We start from the raw sequence: 23,173 nt of genomic DNA on the forward strand, positions 1-23,173 counted from the left end.
GGTGCAGTGGATAGAGCACCGGCCCTGGAATCAGGAGTACCTGAGTTCAAATCCGGCCTCAGACACTTAACACTTACTAGCTGTGTGACCCTGGGCAAGTCACTTAACTCCAATTGCCTCACCAAAAAAAAAAAAAAAATCTATGACCTTGGAGGCAGCTAGGTAGCACAGTGGATAAAGCACTGGCCCTGGATTTAGGAGGACTTGAGTTCAAATTCAGCTTTAGACACTTAACACTTACTAGCTGTGTGACCCTGGGCAAGTCACTTAACCCTCATTGCCCCACAAAACAAACAAACAAAAATCTATGATTTTATAATCCCAGGGTCTGTGAAAGGGGAGCACTCTTTTGTCAAACGGACACTAGGTGGCGCCATAGTGCCCAGTGCACTGGATCTGGCGTCAGCAAGGCCTGAGTTCAAATCCAGCCTCAGACATTTACTGGCTGTATGATTCTGGCCAAACCACTTAGCTTCTCTCAGTCTCAGTTTCTCTGTAAAATGGGGTTAATAATAATAGCACCTGCCGCCTAGGATTGTTGTCAAGCTCAAATGAGCTGTTCGTAAAATGCTTAGCACACAGTAGACACTTAATAAATGGTTTTTTCTTCCTTCTTGCATTGGGAGCAGTTTTGTACAATGTACAATTGGCTGACCCGTTTTCTTCTATTCCCCCCAGCCTCATCCCCACTTTTTCTTCTGCAAGAGCCAGGAAGCTCCAATCTTTTGGCTAGAACCTCTCTCCCTCCTCTTCCTCCTTCCCAGACCTGGCCCCACTAGAAAAGAATAAATGAAAGAAGGCTCCTAGATGTCTTCTTGGTAGGACTTTGGGGGGAGGGGGAATGTCCTTGACAAGAAAGCCCTGGAGGGAGAGGCCTGGCGCCATCCCTGGAGGACAGGAAGAAGGCTCTGAGGAAGGCAAACTTGGGGCGGGTGGGGAGAAGCTCCGGAGGGAGGTGGTTAATTTATTGTCCTCTTCCCTGCTAAGTGTGATCAATGGCCAGGACTTCCCGGGAAGGGAGCAGGAGGCTAAAAATAGCTGGGAGGGAGAGCCAGGGGCTCAGAGGAGCTTCAGGGGAGATGAGAGGTGACTGAGTAGGCAGGATTTGGTGAGTGTGCAGGAAAAAAGCCCTCAGGCCCATCACTTCCTTAGGAGAAGATGGAGACAGAGAGAAAAGGGTGGCAGAGGCCCAGTTCTTGACTAGATCCTCTTCAGGCCTGACTGGAGTACATACAGGGGCCTAATTATTGTGAAGGATCTTCCCTGGGAAGCTAGGAGGCTGTGAAGTCAGGGAGACCTGAGTTTGAATCCTGCCTCAGACATTTACTAAGTGTGTGACCCTGAGCAAATTATTTAACCCTTCTCAGTCTCACTGTTTTTGTTTAGTCATTTTTCAGTCGCATCTGACTCTTCATGACCCCTTTTTGGTGGTTTTCTTGGCAAAGATACTGGAGGGGTTTGCCATTTCCTTCTCCAGCTCACAAGGAAACTGAGGCAAATGGGGTTAAGGGACTTGCTGAGTGTACGGGGCCAAATTTGAACTCAGGTCTTCCTGACTCCAGGCCTGACACTGGGCATGATAAAAGCACTCACCTTCCAGAGTTTTGGGGAGGATAAAATAAGATAATATTTATTAAGTTCTTTGCAAACCTTAAAGTGCTGGTACACGGTAGCCATGATCTTTATTAGGTCCCTGAGCCAGGATGTCCTAGTAAGGTTATCAAAAGTGGTGTAGTAGAAGAACTTGGAGCCAAAAGAGACTTGGGTTTGAATCCCAGCTCCGACGACTTCCCTGCTCAGCCTGTTTTCTCTGTTAAATAGGGATAATAATACTTACACAGGAGGTGGCATGGCATAAAGACTAGAAAGCTGGTCTTAAGCCAGGAAGACCTGAGTTCAAGTCTGACCTCTGACATAAACTGACTGCGTGACCCTGGGCTCTCCCTTAACCTCACAATGCTCCAGGTAACTCTAAAGAAGAGGGGTCTTAAGAACCAGTATTTTTTTGTGTGTGTGATGAGTATTATTTAAAAAAATATTTGGACAAATGTATTTTTAATATAGTTTCCTTTTTAACCCTATGTATTTTATTTTATGCATTTAAGAATACTCTTTTGGGAAGACTTCTATGAACTGATGCAGAGCCAAGTGAGCAGAAGCAGGACCACAAATTATACAATATTGTAAAAAGAAATAACTTTGTAATACTTAGAAAGCCTGATCCACAGAATGACCAGCCATGATTCCAGACTCTCAATGAAGCAGGTGTCATATCTCTTGACAGAGGTTAAGGACTCCCAAAAAGGGGCAGATTGAGGTATATTTTTTTGGATATGGCCAATGTGGGAATTGATTTTGCTTGATTATACATATTTACAATAGAAGCTCCCCCCCTTAATGTGGAGGATTTTTGTTTATTGAAAAGAATTGTAGTTAAAGAAACCATTATTTTGAAAAGGGCCCATAAATTTCACCAAATTGGCAAAAGTGTCTATGAAAAAAAAAAAAAAGGTCGTGGACAATTGAGTTTGCTTGAAGATTGTACAGTTTCAGATAAGGAGCCAACCTGCATTGGTGAAAGACATTTCTTCATGGGGAGTTCCTTAATGGAATCACAGGTCCAGGCTCGCACTCGTTGCAACACTTATCCAGCCAACCTCACAGTGCTGGTTGGAGGACATGTCAATAAGGTAGGGATCCAGGAATCTGTCTGGTGTGGGGACTTTCTCCATGGGCACAAACTATAAACCATCTGTAACTTATAGTCTTAGAGACTTCCCAGGAACTCAGAAAGATGAAGTGACTCATTTGCCTGAGGTCACCAAGTCTGCAGGTGTTTTCCAAGGGTAGATTTGTACCTAGGTCTTCCTGACTCTATCCAAAGAATCTAGAGTTCTATCAACTACACAGTACTCCCTCTATGGGAAAAGTACTTTGTGAAACCTTAAAGCAGCACAGAAATATGAGTTATCATCTGGCTCATACCTTTGTTCCTCATCGGGGAAGCTGTTTGTAAACTATCCAAGCACCTGACTTGCTCTGTTATTTTTTTTTCTTTTTTTTGCGGGGCAAGGAGGGTTAAGTGACTTGCCCAGGATCACACAGCTAATCAGTGTCAAGTATCTGAGGTCAGATTTGAACACAGGTCCTCCTGAATCCAGGGCCAGTGCTTTATCCACTGCGCCACCTAGCTGCCCCCTTTCTCTATTATTCTAATCTACCATGAGGTATTTATTAAGACTCAAGACAGCCAGGTGGTGCAGTGGGATAGGGGACTGGATATCAAAGCAGGAAGTCTGAGTTCAAATCCTGTTTAGGATGCTTATTCATTTTGTGACCCTGAGCAAGTCATTTAGCCTCCCAGTGCCTCAGTTTCCTCATCTGTAAAGGGAGTTGGAGAAGGAAATGGCAAATTACTCCAGTATCTTTGCTAAGAAAACCCCCAATGGGGTTACAGAGAGTTGGACCTGACTGAACAACAACATGATTACTAGTAATAATTTGTCTCAGACTAAAGCTTCTCAACCTTTAGCACCTTAAAACATGTTACCTTTTGTTTTTCTTTCCTTAAAAGCTGAAAAATTGTTTTGACTTTTGAATTTGTGGATTGGCTTTTTAGATGGAGCCAAAGCATATTTGTTGAGCCTGATAATAAATAATGCACAAGGAAATTGCCAGTTGGGGCTTGGAGCTCTCTGAGATGCTAGGGATGGATTTGGGCGGGATATCGGGGACAATTTCCTGCCCACTGGGACTGTGAGATTCTGGAAGTGAAGAGCAATGATAGCTTTTCCATCTCTGGAGAATTTAAAAATAATTTGGGGGGCAGCTAGGTGGCGCAGTGGATAGAGCACTGGCCTTGGAGTTGGGAGTACCTGAGTTCAAATCCAGCCTCAGACACTTAACACTTACTAGCTGTGTGACCCTGGGCAAGTCACTTAACCCCAATTGCCTCACTAAAAAAAAAATTTTAAAATTAAAAATTAAAAATAATCTGGAAAAAAAAATCCTTTGTCTTTGTGTCCTCAGCTCTTAGTCCAGAGAGCTGCCTTGCCAATTAAAGTGCCATATAAATACATGCCTACTAAATGCCAGGCCCTGGTCCCCGATATCTTGCCTAAATCCATGCCCAGCATCTTAGAGCACTCCAAGCCTCACTGGTGATTTTCTGGTGCATTATTATAGGGTTCAACAAACATGCTTTGGGGGGTCCTAGAATATAGGGGCCACAAGAATCTTGAGGCTTTTAAGGAAAGTAAAACAAGGCAACATGTTATAAGGCACTAGTTGGGAACCTAGGTCTGAGACTTGAATTATCACCAGTAATCATGTTGTTGTTCAGTCCTTTCAGTTGTGTCAGACTCTTTGTGAGCCCAGCTGGGGCTTTCTTGGCAGAGGTACTGGAGTGATTTGCCATTTCCTTCTCCAGCTTATTTTACAGATGAGGAAACTGAGGTAAACGGGATGAATCGACTTGCCCTTACCTTATGTTTATATAGTGCTTTTCTAAGATGTGCAAAAACACTTTCTTCACAATGATCCTGCGAGGTAGCTCCCAATGTTATTATCCCCATTTTAGAGATGAGGATTATACAGATGAGGCTCTGAGATATGAAGGGACTTACTCAGGGTCACACAGCTTTCAAGTATCTGAGACATAATTTGAACCCAGGCTTCTTGATTCCAGGTCCAACACCATACTGGCTCTCCAGTTAGGGTCACTGAGGGCTTACAGAAAGATAAGAAGGTTCTTTTGTCAAGATTCAAGGAGGCACAACAATGCTTCTGGATCAGGATTCCACCTGGGCACCAAGGCCGAGGGGTATAGTTATGACCCTTGATCATACCCCTCCTGCTCTGTTCCCCTTCCATCCCTCTCTGGGCTTGTACGATGTGGAAACCAAGTCCAGCACCTGAAACAGATGCACTGGGGCAGTCTCCAGGTAGACTCCCAAGGCTGTGGTGTTCCTTGTTACCATGGATTTCCCTGATTCATGAGAAAGCGGTACAGTTGGAAAGGCAGAGGGGAAAAGTAAAAAAAAAGTGAGAGGCCCCAAGTTCAAATCTTGCATCTGCTGTGTGACCTTGGGTGAGTTACTTAACCTCCTTGGGCCTCAGTTTTTTCATCCTTAACAAGGGGTAGGAGGTAATAACTTCTAAGGTTTCTTCCAACTCTAAACCTATGATTTTATGATCCAGAGACATTTAGCCTTTCAGTTGCAGTTTCTTCACCTAGAAAATGATGTGGCTGGGCTAGATTGCCTCTGAGGTCTCCTCTGGCTCTAAATTATGATCCTATAAAACTTGAATGTCTGTGAATGGGAGGAATGAAGTGCATTTCCATTCTCTCAAAGACTGTGCCAAGAAACACCAAGGATCATAACAAAATCCTTAGGCACTACAACAACCACAGCCCCAGGATTTTTAAGACTGCCATTCCATAATGGGGTACAGTAAGGGTAGGGTAGGCACAGTGATCACACGGAAGAAAAAAAATGACCGACAAATTAGAACTCCCCAAGTCCGGTTCTATCACCTTTCCTCCGGTTTTAATTAGGTATTGATCAATTGTCAGTTAATTTCACAAGGCTGGGTCAGCCATAAATTAGGGCAAATAAAATAAAACCAAGTCATGAAATAAACCAGCACTAGGATGTGCATGACAATGAACTGGCTGGGGGTCAGGGGGATCTGCGGCGTAGGGATGGAGCTACCAGTCAGCTAACAGAAGCTTGGGAAAGGATGAGATGCTTGGTTATTTTGGTACAGTTTGGGCAGAGGAAGTCCCAGCCTTCCAGGCTTGGCCTCCTTCTGTGACCCAAGTTTCCCTCTTCAGAGAATATATGGAGCAAGTCTCTGTTCCTTTATTCTTTTCCTACCACCTCCACTCCTCCAACAACAACCTGTGTCTGTTCAACAGAGAGAGATGCAGAGCTTGAGACAAACTCTCCTGGCAGTGTTTACTAACAACAGGCAGGGGCCATTGAAATTCACCCAACTAGAAGGTCCACTGGCCAGGGCCAAAACAAATTTGGGATTTCCTTCAACAACTGTAATTCTTAGACCTACGCTGACCATGGTCCTTAGTGTTTATCCCAGGCTGGAGTCCAGCAGAAATCAGGAAATCAGGCTTCCTGTCTCCAGCTCTATTGTGTGATTATGAAAAAGTCATAGAATCCTATGATCATAGACTTAGAGCCAGAAGGAAACTTAGAAGTTATTGAGTCTTACCCTCTAATTCGATGAAAGAGGAAACCTACACACAGAAAGCTTATCTGATTTACCCTGGGTCACATAGTAAGCAAGAGTCTGAGGTGGCTTTTGAATCCAGGTCTTCCTGACTCCGAGTTCAGCACTACACCAGTTAGCTAGATTCCAAAATAACTTTCTCCAGGGACCAACACAGGGCTAAAGAAAATAGTCCAGTCTTGGATTTGGAAGGAAGAAATGAGGTCAACTAGCAAGAAAAGTTAGGGACCCTAAGTTTTAGGGACAAAGGAAAAGCCTGCTGATGGGAAGGGGAGTAAAATAGGAAGATATGGAGCAACGGAGTAGCATTTTAAACCTGTGTCGAGGTAATGGAGTAAAATGAGACATTGTGCTTGTCATTTACCTAAATCGTACAGTGCATGTACCTCAGAGATTTCCCGCAACCCCTTTAGAGTTGTAAAAATAATGTGCGCATTGCAACTACCCGTGGACTTGATGTGGGAGAGATGCCCCCTTGAGAAAATGGAGTCAGGCCATGTTGCAGGGTCAAAATCTTTGGGGACAAAAAAAATCCTTTTGTTTTCTGAAGTGGTTGGCAATGGAAAGTGTCCGAAAAACACTGACAGGGACCTAAATGACCTAGGCAACCCTTCCTCAGCTTGTATTTGTCTAATTGATGAATGTGCCACCTTGCCCTCATTCCAATGAGATGACAATTTCATCCTGTTTTTTCACAATCTCATTTTTTTTCCCTTCCCCAACTGTCCAAGGTCATTTAGAATTTTACTCGTCTTCCCAAATATCCACCATCTCACCTAATTTAATATCAGCTGTAGCTTTGTTGAATGTATTTTCTGTTCCTTTGTTATAAAACCTCTGGATCTCTCAGTTCCCTGTTCTGAAAAATGGGCATGTTATTTCGTGTGTGTGTGTGTGTGTGTGTGTGTGTGTGTGTGTGTGTGTGTTAACAAAAAATTAGGTCTTAGGGGGTGACTCAAGTGGGCGCTGTCCAAGGTATCAGTCCTGTAATCCTTTGGAGAACACAAAAGGAAGGTATGTGCTTGGGGAAATCTCACAGAAACAAAGGAAGCTGAAGGGCAGAAAGGAGATGTGTGTGGGTGGACATCATCACCACCTTCCTTCCTGAGCACCCCTTGGTCACACTGCCTGTAGTTTGTTCGCAAGGCCGGATGGAGTTCTGCTCTTTTGATTGCAATTTTATTGCTACTGGGAAAAGATTAAGACCTCACTAACACACAGCAGGCACTTGGAAAACCTTATAAAAATGCCACCAATAAAATCCATAATGTGATGAGATTTCTCCCAAAGCCCACAGAGCTAGATCTTCGCTTATTTCCCTGCAGAAATCTATCCATTCCTCCAGTTCTTATCTTTTCATAGCTTCTCACTGGGCAGTGCAGGAGGCAGTCTGGAGATTGTATCCTCCTTATTGGGTTCTTCTTGGATCCCTCTGTGCTCTGATTCTGGGGCACTTACAGGTAGAGGCCAAAAAATTGGTTTGGCCCTTGAAGGAGAACAAAGTAGGCTACTGGATATTCTTCATACATGATCTCCCATCTCCAGCCTCTGGATGTTTGCCTCATGCCTGGAACACTTTCTCTCTTTCCTTACACCTCTACCTCTTGGAATCCTTGATGCTCTTCCTTAACCTAACAGTCTCCTCCCACAAGAGGCATTTCTTGGTTGTTGGTCCTAAACAACAACTTCCTATCTACTTTGTATATAGTTTGCATTTATTTATTTGAATACATGTCATTTCCCCCCAAATTCATTGAAGGTAAGGGCTGTTCTATTTTTTACTTTGAATTCCTTGTACCTATCATAGTGCCTGGCATATATTAGGAGCTTAATAAATACTTGTTGAATTGAAATCATTGAATAGTTTAAAGAGATTCTTTAAATAGGGATGTCAGCTTGCTCTACTTCAGCCCCCTCCCCCAACTAGTAGCTGAACATAAGAGGATGTCACAGGTAGATTTCTTATTTTCTTTTGTTCTCAGGAGACTACCTCCTTCCTCCTCTTCCCCTACCCAGAATCTTAGGGGTATGGAGTCAGAGGACATGGGTTCAAATCCTGCACCCGTCGCTACCTGTGTGATTCTGGGCAAGAAACTTAAATGGGGCCCAATTCCCTTATCTGTAAGATAAAGGGGTTGTACTAGATAGATAGATAGATATCTAGATGATAGATAGATATCTAGATAGATAGAAGATAGAGAGATGGATAGATAATAGATGATAGATTGATACATATAGATGATAGGTAGATGGGTAGATAGATGATAGATAGAAGATAGATAGATAGATAGATAGACAGAAAAGCAGATAAAGCCTTAAGCTCTGTTTTAGGGATAAATTCTTTTTTTTGTTTTTGTTTTTGTTTTTCAGGCAATGGGGGTTAAGTGACTTGCCCAGGGTCACACAGCTAGTAAGTGTCAAGTGTCTGAGGCTGGATTTGAACTCAGGTACTCCTGAATCCAGGGCCGGTGCTTTAACCACTGCGCCATCTAGCTGCCCCGGGATAAATTCTTTGGACACTGCAGTGCTATGATTCAAATATTTCCTCCAAGGCTAACTAATTGGTGTAACATTTAAATGAATGAATGAGTGAGTGAGTGAGTGAATGAATGAATGAGAAGGCATTTATGAAGCACTTACTTATGTGTTAAGTCCCAGAGATACAAAGAGAGAAAGGGGGACAGTCCCTCTTCCTAAGGAGCTCACACTCTAATTGGGGAAGGTGCAGTTACAAGGCAGATGGAAAGGCCTGGGAGGGCTAAGGGTACGGGAGGTACTCAGGTTACCAGAAGGTCAGATGACAGTGATGGGAGGCTGCAGTGCATGGAAGCAGGACAGGTGTCAGCCTCCCCATACTTCAATTTCCTCATTTGTAAAATGAAGGGTTGGACAAGATAATTGCTAAGGCCTCTTCCATTTATAAATCTGTGATCCTTGAAGTCACTGTTCTCCTCTTGTGACCACCCACATCCCTCCCTCTCCAACATCTTATTTTGGATACCCCCACAAGGGATTTGCCTGAAGATCAATGGGACATATACCCAATAGTCCATACAGGTAAGTAACCAACTCTGTACTTGTAGCTCTTTCCCAGTAGTGGAAACTGCATATGACTTGGCACTGTGGAAGTTTTTTCAGCCAGTTCAACCTGAACCTGGCCCCACCTACCTGCCACAACACCAGCCACATAGACGAACCCAATGCGGGCAGCTCCGTGTACCATCTCCAAGGGGACACCCACCAGGAGCTGCAGGACCACATTGAGACCTAGGTGTTCTATCCTGTACCAGAGAGAGAGAGAGAGAAGAGCTCCATCAGATGAATGGTCTTTGGACAAGGGGTCCTCTCCCCATCCAGAATAAGAACATATACTCAGGAACTTGAGGGGACTGAGAGAAGTAACATCCATTCTATGGGGGAGAAGATTGGAGCTTCTTGGAAACTGTCAAGAACCCAGACTGCTGTGCAAGCTTTCCTCACCCTATTGCCTTCTCCCTCGTCTGTGTCCTCCTCAGAAGGAGAAGAGCCAAAGAGGAGGAGGAGGAGGATGACCAGAAGCAGACGACCCAGCAGGGGATGTTACTAAGCTCCCAGCTGCTAAAGGGAATGTTGCAAGAGGCTTCCTCTAATCCTTGGAGGTTCCGCTCAGGTGCCACCTCCTATATGAAGACTTTTCTGGTCCCCAACAATTGTTAGTACATCCCCTGCCCCTGTTCCCCCTAAGATAATTCTCTTTTTATTTTGTATGTCTTGTACTTATCTATGTACATGTTGTTTCCCCTCAATAGAGCATAAGTTCCTTGAGAACAAGGAACTTTCTCTCCCACTGTCCGGCACCTAGCACAGTGCCAGGAACATGGAAGGTGTTGGAGACAGCTTAGTATAGTGGAAGAGAACTGGATTTGAAGTCAGGAGTTCTGGGTTCAAATCTACCTGAATGACCTTAGGCTAGTCATTTAACCTCAGGGGCCTGAGTTTTCTCATCAGCAAAAGGAAGGGCTTGAACTAGATGACCTATGGGGTCCCTTCCAGCTCTAAATCCATAATGCTACAGTTCTGTGAAAGAACAGTGGGTTTGTAATCAAAGGACCTGGATTCGAAGCCTGCGCGATTGTGGGCAAATCACTTCCTCTCTCTTGGCTTCCATTTCCTTAGTTTTAAGATGAGAGAATTGGGTTGAAAGGGTTCTCTGGTCCCTTACAAGGTGAAATCTATGACTCTAAAAATGAATGAATGAGGTCAAGAAAATCTCATACAAATGAGTGTCCAGATCTCAAGGCAGCTGTTGGCTCCAGAGTGCCAAGAGCACAGGGCATGGATTCAGGAAGACCCAAGTGGAGATCCTGCCTCAGACACTTACCAGATGTGGGACCCTGAGCAAGTCACTTAACCTCTGTCTGCCTCAGTTCCTTCAATTTGAAAATGGGAATAATAACGGCACCTGCCTCCCAAGGTCATTGTGAGCATCAAATGAAACATTTATAAAAGCAGTTAACACAGTGCCTGGTACACAGTAGGTACGAAATAACTGCTTATTCTCTCCCTTCCCAAGGTTCAGTTCTCAGCTCTGGACCAGGCCTATTGCTTGCTCTAATAAATCATGTCGCCCATCTGTACAAAGTATACTTTGCCACCTGTTTAACCCATCAGAGCAGCCCCGTCACTCAGATGTGTGGATTATTTACCGTGGGCTCCCAATAGACAAGGTTGGGCACCATAGCATACACCCTCCCCTGCTCTACCTAGAGTGAACAACTATGAAAAGGATCATAGATTTAGATCTGGAAAGGACCACAGAGGTCATCCGGTCTGACCTCTTCCATTTTGCAGATAAGGAAACAGAGGCACGGGAGCTGACTTGCCCAAGGCCACACAGGTTGTAAGTAGTAGAGTCAGGGTTCCAACGCAGGTCCTCTGGCTCCATCATACTTTGCCAATGGCTACCTCAGAGGCCTGATCATCTCAACATCTCAGCTTTGGAGAGTGGCTCCAGTGGGGGTAAAAGGCCTGTAGAGCAAGAATGGAGACCCAGAATCCTCTAGGATCATCATGGGTGGGGAGGTGGGTTGGAGGGGTGGATGCAAAGGGATCCAATAGCAGGAAAAGAGAGCTCTTCTTAGGGGTAACTCCGGCAACAAGTCTGGCCTCTTTCTGCCCCAGCCTTTGGGAAAGCTCCATAAAACCTAATTGGCATCAACTCTTCTCAACTGGTCATTCTTTCCAATGACAGAATCCAATTGATTTATCAATGTCCAGCTGCCTCAGGGATAGAGTGAATGGCCAGGGGAATTAATGAGCCTGAGTACCCCCACCTCTCACTACCAGTATATCAAAAGCTGAAGTGGGGAGAGGGAGTGGAGAGAAGAGAAGATTAACAGTACCTTCCCACCTGCCTTCCTCTCAGGCCTCCAGACTTCTGGGTGGTTCTCTCAGAACCACCTGGATGGCTCGCCAGCCCAGAAGAACTCTCCTTCCCCCAGCCGGCTGGGTAGTAAATTAGGGACCGAAACAATTACCATTTTAAAGGCTCAGCAGGAAGTGAATCTTACAATGGCTCTCTCAACCCCCGGCAGCCCTGCCAGCCTGTCTAATTCAGAGCAGGGAAGGAACAATGGAACTCTGGGAACCAAAAGCTGAGCTTTGCCTCCTTCCATTCCCGAGGGTGAGACTACTCCAGAGGCCAGGGGGTCAACAGGTCATTTCCAACCCAAAGTTCAGTGGGGATGGTTGGGAGATTGTTCTCTTTTGTTTTGTTTTTGTTTTGTTGTTGCTGTTGTTGTTGTTTTTGCGGGGCAATGTGGGGTTAAGTGACTTGCCCAGGGTCACACAGCTAGTAAGTATCAAGTGGCTGAGACTGCATTTGAACTCAGGTCCTCCTGAATCCAGGGCTGGTGCCTTATCCACTTTGCCACCTAACTGCCCCCCCCACCCCCAAGATTGTTCTCTTTTGATGTGAGTGGAGGGAGGGAAGAGCTGGGGGCCTGAGCTCTTAGACCCTGCCCGGTGACCTGGAGTCGGGGAAATATGCCCGGGGCCTCCAGGCCTCCTGCTGTCCCTTCGGTGATCACTTAGCCAGCAAGTTGGCTTTTGTCATGGAAATGCAGCAGGGGCCTGGCCAATTGTGTCTCTCCCAGAAGGGAGCACCCAGGCTGGGAAAGCTTCCAACAGGAATTTAAAATATTGATTCTAGTCCTGGAGCTGACCCTCACCTACCTTCCATGGCTGCGACCCTGGAAACAATCCGTAGAGGGGAAGAAAGTGGGGGATGGAATCATGCAGTCAGTCCCACTGAGTTGTGCCTTTCCTCTGTAACCCCTTGGCCCTCATAAATTCAACTTATGTTTTACCAATTCAAGGGATTAGAGCTAGGAATGACCCCAAGGACCATCCACTCCAACCCCATCTTTTTAGGGATGAGGAAACAGAGGACCAGAGAAGGGAAGAGACTTGCCCAAGGCCACACAGGCAGAAAGGATTCGGACTGAGACCTCTAGCATTCTTTTTCACTACACTGTGCTAAGTGGGTGGCAGCATCAGACAGTGTTAAGATCTGGTTCTGGAAGCAAAGGTCCTGGGCTGGCGTCCCAGCTCAGTCATTTTGGACCTAGTATAATAGAAATAGTACTAGTCCTGGATTCAGAGGACTTGGATTCAAAGGGACATTGGACAAGTCACTTAACCTCTATGGGCCTCAGTTTCCTCCATCTATAAAATAAAGGAATTGGATTCGATGACATGTAAGGTCTCTAATATGATGATCTTTTTTTTTTTTTTTTTTTAGTGAGGCAATTGGGGTTAAGTGACTTGCCCAAGGTCACACAGCTAGTAAGTATCTGAGGCCAGATTTGAACTCAGGTACTCCTGACTCCAGGGCTGGTGCTTTATCCACTGCGCCACCTAGTTGCCCCTATGATGATCTTTTGATACTACCTTTGGCTCAAAGAAGGCACAGTGGATAGAGTACTGGGCCTGGAGTTAGGAAGACCGGTGTTCAAATCCAGCCATAGATGCTTCCTAGCTGTGTGACCCTGGGCAAGTCATTTCACCCTATTTGCCTCAGTTTCCTCAACTGTCAAAAAATCTGGAGAAGGAAATGACAAACCACTCCAGCATCTCTGCTGAGAAAACCCTAAATGGGGTTCCAAAGAGTCAGACATGACTGAAGAACAATGATAATGAATGTGACTGAACAAATCACTGAACCTCTCTGAAGAGGTTGGATTACATAATTCTAGGATCCTTTCCAGCCCTAAATCTATGATCTCATGAATATATATATATATATATATGTGTGTGTGTGTATATATGTATATATGTGTGTATATGTATGTTTATATATATATTTTTTTTGGGGGGGGGGAGGCAATTGGGGTTAAGTGACTTGCCCAGGGTCACACAGATAGTAAGTGTCAAGTGTCTGAGGCTGGATTTGAACTCAGGTCCTCCTGACTCCAGGGCTGGTGCTCTATCCACTGTGCCACCTAGCTGCTCCTCATGAACATATTTTTAAAGATTATTTTTTATAAACTTAGTAACCAACAATGAAAAATAAATAATTGAGTAACCATCCAAAATAAGGAACCAAATCCTATGGCTTGGCTCTTACCTAGAACACCTTCAGAAGTCAGTCTCAGGTGCAAGTAAATAAGCCATAAATCAGTAAGTCTCAAAGTTGCCCGAAGTTTAGAGAGCTTGTGATTCTCCCAGGGTAACAACAGCCAGCATCAGAGGTAAGGTATGAATGAATGACTTCCTGACTTCAGTCCATCATTCTGTCTACCACACTCTCCTCCTACCTTTGCCATATAAATCCCTTACTACCACATATTGCTTTATGAATAATCCTGACTCGGGGAGAGAAGACAGAGAGATGGGTACTTACCCTGCATGCATGAAGATGTAGGTCAGGTAGCGCCAGACCTGGGCTCGGAGTTGGGGGTGGTAAACTAAAGCATTCTTCAGGTAGTGGGGGTGGGTGACCTGCAACACAAACTGATCCAAGGCTACTCCGTTGTAGAGAAAAAAGGCAATCTGGACAAAAGCCAAGGAATGGAGAGTTTCTGTTACCAAGGCTGGAAATGCCTGGGAACCTACCTCCTTTTGCTAACACTCAGAGTTCCTAGAGTGAATTATAACCACCTCTATCACCCAGGAAACAAGCTGCTGAGTAGGGCTGTAACTAGGGTGAGGTGATCAGGGCTCTGCCCCAGGACACCTAAATTTAGAGAGAAACTTAACATATGCATTCTTTCAATGTCATAGAAGTCACTATAGTAACTAATCCTTCCCTCCCACTCAGCTGAATTTGTTTTATCTCTCTGGGGGTTTTTGTTTCCTCATCTGTAAAATGACAGGGATTGACTAGATAACATAAAAGGTCTCTTCCAGTGCTAAATCAACGCTCTTATGAATCTTATCACTTAAAAGCTAATTTTCTTGCTGCTTGCTCCAGGTGCCAAAATTGCTCATTATGGCTCAGATGTTGGGAAAATCCTGCAGAAACTGCAAAATGCTACACTATGTTGTTATTGTTAGTTATTACTATTATTAGTTGACATTTATACAGTACCTTAATTGCAAATGAGAGGGGAGTGAAAGAAGAGGTCCTCAGTCCAGTAACCAGCCTCTGTTTAGGCTTTAAACCCCCTTCCCTCTAGCATTACCATCCAATTTATGCCCATCCCTGGAATGAATTCTCAGCTCACTTTGGCCTCATAGAATTCCTCTCTTCCTTCAGCTCAAGCATCACCTTCTTTTTTTTTTTTTTTTTTTTTTTTTTTTTTGGTGAGGCAACTGGGGTTAAATGACTTGCCTAGGGTCACACAGCTCGTAAGTGTTAAGTGTCTGAGGCGGGATTTGAACTCAGGTACTCCTGACTCCAGGGCCGGTGCTCTATCCACTGTGCCACTTAGCTGCCCCAAGCATCACCTTCTGCATAAAATGAAGCCCTTCATCTGAATGCCCTCCCCTTCCCAGAATCCCTTATATTGGGTTGCTTTCTATTCCTTCCTACTTATTTTCTTGGTATTTCTTCTTTATAAGCTCACATAGTAATAAGAACTAGCACTTACATAGTACTTTAAAATTTGCGATGTACTTTAAAAATATTATCTCACTGGATCCTCATAACAATCCTGAGACTAAGTGCTATCATTAAAACCCCATCTTTACAGATAGAAAAAAACAAGGCTGACAAATCAAGGGATTTTCGAGGGTCATGTAGTTAATAAGTCAGAGGTTGGATTTGAACTCTGGTCTTTCTGAATCTAGGTTCAACACTTCAGACCCTGTACCACTTAGCTGTTTCTGTGAAATGGGGATAATTATAACAATAAACCTACCTCACAAGTTTGCTGTGAGGATCAAATTTGGGGTTAGGGTCATATCATGGAAAACACTTTGAAAATCTTTTTTTTTTTTTTTTTGAGACAATGAGGGTTAAGTGACTTGCCCCGGGTCACACAGCTAGTGTCAAGTGTCTGAGGCCAGATTTGAACTCAGGTCCTCCTGAATCCAGGGCCAGTGCTTTATTCACTGCACCACCTAGCTGCCCCCAACACTTTGCAGATCTTAAAGCAATATATAAATGCTAGGTGGTGGTAGTAGTGGTGGTGTTGGGTAGTAATGGTGGCAGAAACAGCTAGGTGGCACAGTGGATAGAACACTGGACTTGGAGTCAGGATGGCTCGAGTTCAAATCCAGTCTTAGACACTTCTTAGCTGTGTGACCTTGGGCAAGTCACATAATCTGTTTGCTTCAGTTCCCTCATCTGTAAAATATAGTACAATAGTAGAATTTACTTCTCAGGGTTGTTGTGAGGTTCAAATGATACAATATTTATCAAAGCACTTAGCACATTGCCTGGCACATAGTAAGTGACAGATGTATGTATGTATGTATGTATGTATGTATGTATGTATGTATGTATACATGTGTGCATTGTGTGTGATATATGTATGTATGTATACATATATAGTTAAGAGTAGTAGTTATAGGAGTCATTGTAGTATGTTTGTTTACTACTCCTCACCCCTATTGCCAGACTGGCAGAATTTGGGTATTCATGGGCTTCATATTACTGTAACACACTTCAATTGTCCATGTAGGCAACCTGGCATTCCACATAAGGACAAGAAACTGGATACTGGAAAGTACCTTAGACTGAGAGTCAGAATATCTTGGTTCAAGTCGACTCTGATATTTACAAACTATATAATCCTGAATAAAGCCCTCTCTCAGTCTCGGTTTTTCCTTCTATAAAATGAGTGTAAAAACATTTATACTACCAACCTCACAAAGTTGTGTTGAGGGTAGTGCCTTCTATTATCATCAAGTACTTTGTAAAATGAATTATTTGTTATTGACAGTAATTTTCCTGATAAAGTTCATGGGTTGAAATTATGAAACTTGGCTTATTTTAGCCATGTTTGATGCAACTCTTCCTAATATATATCCTACAACTCCCTTTGTCTTTAAATTGAGCAAATGGAACACACATGGTTTCTCTTTTTCCTGATGACCCAAGGTCATCATCATTGTTCTGTGCTGAAATACTGATAGCCAATGGGAAATGCATGGAATTTGGAACCAGATTTGTTGTTGTTCAGTTGTTTTAGTCATGTCCAATTCTTTGTGCCACCATTTGGGGCTTTCTTGGCAAAGATACTGGAGTGCTTTGCCATTTCCTACTCCAGCTCATTTTATAGATGAGGAAATTGAGGAAAACAGGGTGAAGTGACTTGTCCAGAGTCACACAGCTAGTGTTTGAGACCAGATTTGAACTCAGGAAGATGAGTCTTCTTGATTCCAAGCCCAGTGCACCTCCTAGCTGCCCTGTTGGAACCAAAAGACATCAATAAAAATAAGAGATTAAAAAAAAAGAAAAAAATGAATGGTCCTAAGTGGGGTGGGGAGGGGAGTGTCACAGATGCTGCTGATATTATAGACAGCAAATGGTCCCAGATTGTTGATTTTTTCCAATTCTTGCATCTAATTTCTAATTTTCTCCTTTTGCTTCCCTCGATGCCTTGTTTTGGTTGCTGTTGTTAAAATGTCTCCTCCTCCTCCTCTCCCCCTCTAATGTTCTGTAGGCTAGGCATCCAGCTAATGAAGCTCATTCTACTTGTGTTTCAAATAGAGGTGACTGGGATGAGAGGTGAATAGACTAAATAAAGTGGGTAGTCTTTACAGGTCTTGTGGCAACTGTTTCTAAAGCCTTTCTCCTGACCTGGGGTGTTCCATGTAACTAATGTCGCCACAAGATGGCCTCTGGTTAAACTGGATGCTACTATATTATTATTCTTGTGTTCACTGAGCTAAGCTCCAGCCTTGAGCACTGTGGGAGTAGTAAGTCAGTCCTCTGGGGAACCATTCTGTCCACTGAAGCACTAACCAGCCATACTGGCTGTTGATGAGCTGACAGTAAGCACGGTTTCTAAGGGGAGCTCATCTTCATCATCATTATAAGCCTTTAAATAGGAGCTAATAAATGGATTGACCATAGAACTTTAATCATCAGTTCAAGAATAACACCTATAGAAGTGAATAATAGTGGGAAGAGCAGCAGACTGGAAGCCAGAAGATCTGCCATTACCCACCCATGAGACCTAAGGCAAGCTACTTGTCCTCCCTGGGTCTCGGTTTCCCCATCTGTAAAATGGGCATAATAGCACTTTGCTATGCCTATCTCACAGGAGCTCTGAGAAGCTTAAATGGGATTTGAAAATTGCCACTGCAAATAAAACTCTCTGGGATGAAGTCATAGCAACAGACCAAATGAGCTCAGGCCAATGGATCAGGCCTTATGTAATGTGATGGGAATGAAAGAACCAGTGGTGCTTTGTTATTATACTACTATTTGATTAGGTAGAAACTTCACAGAAATGTGAGAGATGGTTAAACCTGTAACCCTGGTGAATGAGTTGGGACAAGGGCAGAGAAGTCATGGACATCTGGGGAAAGGCAGTTTGGGGAGTTTCCAGTGGCCAGGCTGGACATCCAAAGGCATGGGGGTGGTATATAGGAAAGGGGGAAGAGTTCCTTCTTTACTATCCTCGATTTCAAAATTCCTGAATTCCATCCTAAGCTAGGAGACTTCTTTCAGATGATACACACTGATAACAGACTAACGGGAGACTATTAAAAATATGGTAAAGCCAGGTGTGTACCAACAAATACTGAAATGTCACACTATATATATAGGTATATATATACACATATTCAGGTATGTGTGCACATCTATATGCATTTATTCATTCATTTATTCATCCATTTATTTATTCACTCATTTATTTATTTACTTAGTTGCTCATTATTTATTAATCCATTTATTTATTCATTCATTCATTTATCTATTCATTCATTTCTCGATCTATCTATCTATTTATTTTTGGTGGGGCAATGAGGGTTAAGTGACTTGCCCAGGGTCACACAGCTAGTAAGTGTCAAGTATCTGAGGTCAGATTTGAACTCAGGTCCTCCTGAATCCAGGGCTGGTGCTGTATCCATTGCGCTGCCTAACTGCCCCTATATGCATTTATAATAATAGTTTACATCTGTGAGAGGAAGCATAGAATGGTGGTAGGAGTATAGACTTTAGCACCAGAACAGACCTGAATTCAAGACTTGTTTCTGACATATACTGGCTATTGAGACTGCTAGGTGGTGCAATCTAGAGTGCTGGACTTGGAGCCAGAAAGACCTGAGTTCAAATGCCACCTTAAACTCTAACTAGCTGAATGACCCTGGGCAAGTCTCTCTTCACCTCAGTTTCCTCATCTGTAAAATGGGGCTGAAAATAATAGCACATGCACACATAAACAAACACCTACATTACCTCCTGCTGTTGTGAAGATTGAATGAGATAACATATGGAAAGTGTTTGGCAAGGTTTTTTGTTGTGGGGGAATGAGGGTTAAGTGATTTGCCCAAGGTCACACAGCTAGTAAGTGTCAAGTGTCTGAGACTGGATTTGAACTCGGGTCCTCCTGAATCTGGGGCTGGTGCTTTATCCACTGCGCCACTCAGCTGCCCCCTATGTTTGGCAAGTGTTAAAGGGCTGTATGTGAACTATAATTATCCATTAGAATGATCCTTGAGGATGGGGACTCTGCTTATATTTGAATTTTCCAGAAGTAAGTATAGCACCTGTCACATAGTGTTTCAAAAAGGCTTGTTGTCTGTGTGACCCGGGCTCAAGTGGTCTAAGATTTGGGCAGCTGATAGGGCTGCCTGGTCAATCTGATTAGAAACTATTGCTTGAAGAGTCCATGACTTCTCCCTGAGGAGTCTGACTGGTAGACCAGCAAGCCCAACCTACTCAATCTTTCAATGCCCCAGTAATTCTCCAAGGTTGTAAATGATAGAATAAGGGCTATTTTACGATGTCAGAAGAAGCTTCCTTATTGAGAGTTCCCTATAGCTCACATTTATATAGCACCTACTATGTGCCAGGCACTGTGCTAAATATTTTACAAATATTTTCTCATCTGCTCTTTACAACAACCCTGAGAGGTAGGTGCTATTATTATCCCCATTTTACAGCTGTGGAAATTAAGGCTGAGAAAGACCAAATGATTTGCCCAGAGTTGTATAGATAATAAGTGTCTGAGGCTGGAACTGGACTCAGGTCTCCCTGACTCCAAAGCCCAGTGCCCTATCCACTTTGTCACTTAGCTGTCAAAATACCAATGAAATCACAAGCCTTGCACAAAAACAAACTTTAAAAAATTTAAATCCCTAAACCTCACCCTGATATTTATATAGTGCTTTAGGGTTTACAAAGTACAACATCTCATTTGAAGCTCACAGCAGCCCTGTGAGGCAGGCTCTATATGCATTATTATCTTTATTTTACAAGTGAGGAAACTGAGGCACAATGGTTAAGTGACTCTTGCCATCAGTCATGTACCTAGTAAGTATTGGAAGCAGGATTTAACTTCATTTTCTCCTGACCCCAAGCCCAGCATTTTTCACTCACTAGCAGGCTGTCTAGATTATTTATATCAGTGTGTAAAATGTAAACTCCTTGAAGGCAGGAACTGTTTTTTCATGTTTTTTCTTTGTATCTCCTAGGTGTAGCACCTAGCACCTAGTAGATGCTTAATTAGTACTTGTTGATTGACTGATTGATATATAATGCTTTTATATTCAAGAATTTTCTATGCTTAATCTTTTAGCCTGTAGTTTTATGACTAAATAATATAACTAAATAAAGGGAAAGTGGGATTATTTTCATTTTACAAAAGGAGAAACAGACCCAGAGTAGAAAGAAGACTAGTCTAACAGCACTCATCTGAAGAACATCTGAAAGAATTTGACTCAGAAGATAAAAATCAGACCAAATTCCAGTTCAGTGAACTCCAATGGGCTGCCTAAATCCTTTGGTTTTACTCTGGGCTTTGTTGTAATGAATGATGTCAGATTCATCAACTGAGGACTGAAAAATCTTTATGTTCCATGGAGAGTCTCACTGAGATGGTTTTTGTTGTAACAGGATTTTCCGGAAATCACAAATGGGAATTCACTCTTTATCCCCCAAACCTTTTTCTCTAGAGTTGTCAGCATCTCATCTGCCCTTCTCTGCCCCGCCCCACCTCACCTCACCTCATGCCTAGGGGGGCTTGGCTCTAGGACTTCACATCATCTCAGCCAACTCCCATTCCCCTTCCCCCCCTCCCCTAGAAGTACCACATGCCTCTAGGAGAGTGATGGCAATCATGAACCAGGGTGGGGGGCAGCAGGTGTAGCTGTCATAATACCACTTGCGATCAATTTCACGCGGTAGGGTTTCATAGGCAACATGGCGGATCAGCCGCTGGGAGAGACTCAGTCCTTTTTCCTCCAGCAATGCCTTGCTGCACAGACGCCGGTTACCTTGTAGGATGGCCTGGCGAAAGCTGTTGGACCGTTTGTTGCTCATCTGTAGAGAGAAGGATAGAAATGAAATCTGAAACAGGGTGTTCCCTCCTCCTGAGTTTATCTTGTCTTGAGTTGGGGGTGGGGGTCAGAGGTAGCCATTTCCCTGGCTTTAGCCTTGACTTGTGAAGGCAAAGAGCATAAACAAACTAGGGACTGGGAAAAGGATGAAAAATAAATGAGATCCAGGACCCTATAACTTTCCCTATTCATACCACTTTCAGAGATGCCAATCCCTGGAAAAACACATTCTTTGGATGCCTTAGTGGTTTGAACAGAAATGCCCAGATACAAGACTGATGGAGGTATTTTCCCCTTAAGAGATTTGGGGCAAGAGATTTTTTGGGGGAGGAAATTGGGGTTAAGTGACTTGCCCATGGTCACACAACTAGTAAGCAAGAGATGTTTTCTATGCTCCTAGAGAAGATGATTATAGAAGGGAATAAGGCAGGCAGGAGGGAGAGAACAAGGAAAGGGCATTGGAGAGATGGATGCTGGAGCCTTCTAGGGCAGGAGATATCTATTCTGTTCCTTGAGCAGACAGAATCTCAGGTGAGGAAGTTCCCAGAATAAGAAACCAAGATTGGGCAAACTTAAACAAAAACCTATTGGAGCTATCGAGAGTCAGTGTGATACAGTGGAATTAAAGTCAGAAGACTTGGGTTCAAATGCCCTATACTTAGAAGCTAAGTGACCTTGGGCAAGTCACTTAATTTTAATATCCCTTATCACTAGAATAAGGAGATCTGATTAGTTGCTCTTGAAGATCCCTTACAGTTTAAAATCTGTGATCAGTGCATTTAAAACTGTATTTGGATATACCTGAGCTAATTCTTGGGTGCCTTGTCATTCAGTCTCCAAATTCGAAATATAGGATTATAAATTGAGAACTAGAAAGAATCTTGGAGTTCATCTAAGAGGCAGCATGGTAGAAAGAGCACTGTCTCTGGAGTCAGAGGATCTGAGTTTGAATCTTACCCCTGATACTAGCTGTGTGACCTTGGGGCAAAATCGCTTAACCTCTCTGGGTCTCTGTTTCTCATCCATTAATGGGAGGAGGGGACATCCTACATGGCCGGCTAGGTCCCCCTTCCTATTCTATGTCCGTGATTCTATTCCAACCCTCTCATTTTACAGATGAGGAAACTGAGACTCAGGGGAAGTTAAGTAATTTGCACAAGGTCACTGGTAAGGTAAATAGCAGAGCTGGGCTCTGAAGCCAAGTCTGTCCATTCCAAAGCCAGTATCCTCTCCACTGGACTCCATGCTTCCCAGCTGAGCTCATTTTCAGTACATTACTTGACCCCCAACCCCAGGCAGTGAAGGCATTTTATTAGACTTTCACATTGAGCCAGGCAAGACTCCTCCTCTATAGGCTGTACTTAACCCCTGCCTATGACCCCACTAACCACATCCGCAGCAAGGCTCTGCCTAACATGGAGGCTGCCCACTCTTTCCTCCCCTAATGAATCAGCCTGGGTCCTAGAGACCACTCCATCTCCTGACTCTGACCTTTGTCCTGACTGTCCCCCCTGCCTGGAATGCTTACCCCCCTTCATCTCTTCACACACATTTTCTCTCTTTCCTCTCCCCCCAAATCTGCAGACATACAGAAAGACATCTGTATATTTTCTCTTTCCTCTCTCTGTCTCCCACAGACATAGAGAAACACACACACACACACACACACACACACACTTTCTCAATATCTGCATTCCCCCTTAATTCTACTGCCTTCCCTTTGTTAATTATCTCCAATTTGTCCTGAATATATCTTGTTTGTACATAGTCATTTGCCCATTAGACTGTGAGCTCCCTGAGGGCAGGGACTGTCTTTTGCCATTTCTCTAGCCCTAACACTTTGCTCAGTGCCTGGCACAAAACAGACGCTTGATAAGTCTTTATTGACTGACTAGCCTAACCTCTTTTTGGACCCAGTTTCCAGCCAAAGAGAGGTGAAGGGGTTAGCAATGAGGAGAATTTCTATCATGCTGGTGCTTTCCCCATG

At 43.7% G+C, this 23,173-nt stretch overlaps 1 protein-coding gene across 2 annotated transcripts in view; it reads right to left on the reverse strand.

The window, feature by feature from the left end:
- Positions 1-23,173, reverse strand: part of RHBDL3 (rhomboid like 3) — a 73,371-nt gene that overhangs the window by 23,457 nt on the left and 26,741 nt on the right. For both annotated transcript variants that reach the window (XM_043963241.1, XM_043963240.1), the window contains 3 exons: positions 20,945-21,169; positions 14,132-14,280; positions 9,418-9,530 (listed from right to left, as the gene is read on the reverse strand). In XM_043963241.1, the coding sequence (XP_043819176.1) occupies positions 9,418-9,530; positions 14,132-14,280; positions 20,945-21,169 (487 nt within the window). The remainder of the gene's footprint in view (positions 1-9,417; positions 9,531-14,131; positions 14,281-20,944; positions 21,170-23,173) is intronic.

This window comes from Dromiciops gliroides, chromosome 4 (assembly GCF_019393635.1).
Source record: "Dromiciops gliroides isolate mDroGli1 chromosome 4, mDroGli1.pri, whole genome shotgun sequence".
Classification (NCBI taxonomy): Eukaryota; Metazoa; Chordata; class Mammalia; order Microbiotheria; family Microbiotheriidae; genus Dromiciops; species Dromiciops gliroides.